Source organism: Galeopterus variegatus, unplaced genomic scaffold (genome assembly GCF_000696425.1).
Source record: "Galeopterus variegatus unplaced genomic scaffold, G_variegatus-3.0.2 Scaffold609, whole genome shotgun sequence".
Lineage (NCBI taxonomy): Eukaryota > Metazoa > Chordata > Mammalia > Dermoptera > Cynocephalidae > Galeopterus > Galeopterus variegatus.
This window is the reverse complement of record NW_007726720.1, coordinates 149,310-151,500: the sequence shown is the minus strand read 5'-3', so window position 1 is coordinate 151,500 and position 2,191 is coordinate 149,310. Positions and strand designations below refer to the sequence as shown.

Sequence of the window (2,191 nt, the reverse complement as noted above, 5' to 3'; positions counted from 1 at the left end):
CCACGCACATCAAGTTGTTCGCCTTCATCTTCCCTCCCTCAACCAAGGCAGCAACTATCACTTTCCCCAGGAGCAAGCAGAAGCTCTGGGAGCTCTGGGAAACTCTCCCAAGGTGCCATAGCCCTAGCAGGGATTGGAACCCAGGCCTGCTTCCCTGGGAGCAAGCAGAAGCTTCGGGAGCTCTGGGAAACTCTCCCAAGGTGCCATAGCCCTAGCAGGGATTGGAACCCAGGCCTGCCAGCCCTGGAATCCAGGCTCTCAACCTCTGCGACTCCTGCCTCCCAGGAGCGGCGTGTTGTCCAGTCACCCTTACAGACGGCTCTGACCACAAGCCTCCCCTGCCGGCAACACAAGGGGTGAGGGATTCCTCCCCTGCTTTACAGATGGGAAAATAAGGTTCCGTGAGGGCATGGGGCTCGCTTCTGGCCACATGGCTGCTAAATGTCAGAAATGGATTGGAACCCATATCCCTGTCACTGTAGCAAACAGGTTGATGTGCTTAACAGCTAGTGCAGGAATCACAGCAGAGACCGCAGAACCTGGGAGGAAGGTCCCATTGGTAGGGGGAGATGGCACCAGCTGCTCCCTTTCACCCGAAGGCAAGAGTGAAATGCTTTCTTTCTTACTGTGAAACTGGTCTAATCCACCCCTGTCATTTAACAGACAGTAAACCTGAGGTCTGAAGAGGAGGGACGCAGCCAAGGTGGCAGGCCCCTCCACGGCCTCGCCTCTGCATACCTCGGTCTCCCGCAGCCTGGCCTCCAGGGCCGCGCGGGGCCCCTGGGTGTTGTCATTGACCTGCAGCCGCTCCTGCACAGCCTGCATCCACTGCAGGGCATCCTCCATGCTCCTGTCGAAGCCCTCCTGGGACTGTTGAGTCATGGCACCTGCAGGGGCTAAAGGAAGGACCACATGAAACCAGACAGACAGGCAAGAGTGCCAGGGGCTGCAGAGGGGCCCCCAAGCAGGCTGATGGGGCCGGGGGACAGACGTCCAAGACAGGCCCATGCCCCCCATGCACACCCCTCCTGCTGCTTCCAATTTGGTGACATAGCCAGAGGTGAGCATGTCTGTCAAACAGACAAGGACTGGAAATGGGCAGGGAAGGAAAACAGGTCTGGCCTCTCATGGCCACGGAGCAGGGAGAGGGCCCAGGGCTCAAGGCTGGCGAAGGTTCTCCCAGCCTCTCAGCTCCCTGCTCGCCTCTTCTCCCAGCTCGGGGGATGGGCAACTCTCTCTGTCTCTTCAGGTCGAAGGCCCCCCACAAGAGGGTCTCAAAACACACCATCTAATGCGATGTCTGAACCCATCATGAATCTTGATGTGAACAGACCAAAGCGAACCTAAGGAACACAGTTTTGGGCATTGGCCAAGCGATGCCAGCCCTGAGTTAGCATCTCAGGCTGGGGATGGCCGAGTCAGCTGGGGTGCTGTCCCTGCTTCTCCACCAACTTGGGTCCACGGCAGATGCTGCTACTGTTTCCTGCTGAGTCACCCCCCACCCACCTCCACTCAGCACCCCCGGCAGCCACTGCTGATCTTCTGACTTAGCACTGAGAACAAAGCCACTCACTACTCCTGCCTAGGGTGATGCCCGCCTGCTGGCACGGGTCACCCATCCAAACCCACCCCCCTAACTAGACTGCCCATTCCTCCTTGATTTACCCTGGGCTGTGGATGCAAAGTCCCAAATTTTCTCGTGCGACTTTCATAAACTCCCATTTAGCCCAAGCAAAACTCTTCTGTAGTCCAGTTCTGGTTGTCTGCTTACAGCAACTATAACCTGCTTTGGATTAAAGTTATTTATATCTGCATTTTATGGGAAGGGATTGTGTCTGGCTTATCCTCCAATCTCTCACAATATCTTTCAGAGTAAGCCCAGTGTGTTGAACTAACCCAGAAAGGGTGCAAAGTGTAACGCATCAAAAACCTCACCACACAGCATTATTTAAAGTGGCAAAATGAAACAAAACTGAAAACAACCTAAATGTCCAATGACAGGATTAGTAAAGTAAGTTACAGTACACTTGCACCTTAGGATATTATGCAGCCAACAAAAAGTAAGCTTACAAGGAAGAATTTTTAGGATATAATGATAGTGCTAAAACATGAGACAAAATTAAATGTTCGGTAGTCACAATTCTACAGCTAATAAAAACTAAATGAAACATCAATAACAAAAATCTATGCC

At 53.2% G+C, this 2,191-nt stretch overlaps 1 protein-coding gene across 1 annotated transcript in view; it reads right to left on the bottom strand.

Annotated features, from left to right (window-relative positions):
- Positions 1 to 882, bottom strand: part of SYNE3 (spectrin repeat containing, nuclear envelope family member 3) — a 49,716-nt gene extending 48,834 nt beyond the window's left edge. Inside the window, exon 1 of the mRNA XM_008570523.1 lies at positions 739 to 882. Coding sequence (XP_008568745.1) covers positions 739 to 882 — 144 coding nt within the window. The remainder of the gene's footprint in view (positions 1 to 738) is intronic.
- Positions 883 to 2,191: the final 1,309 nt, after the last annotated feature.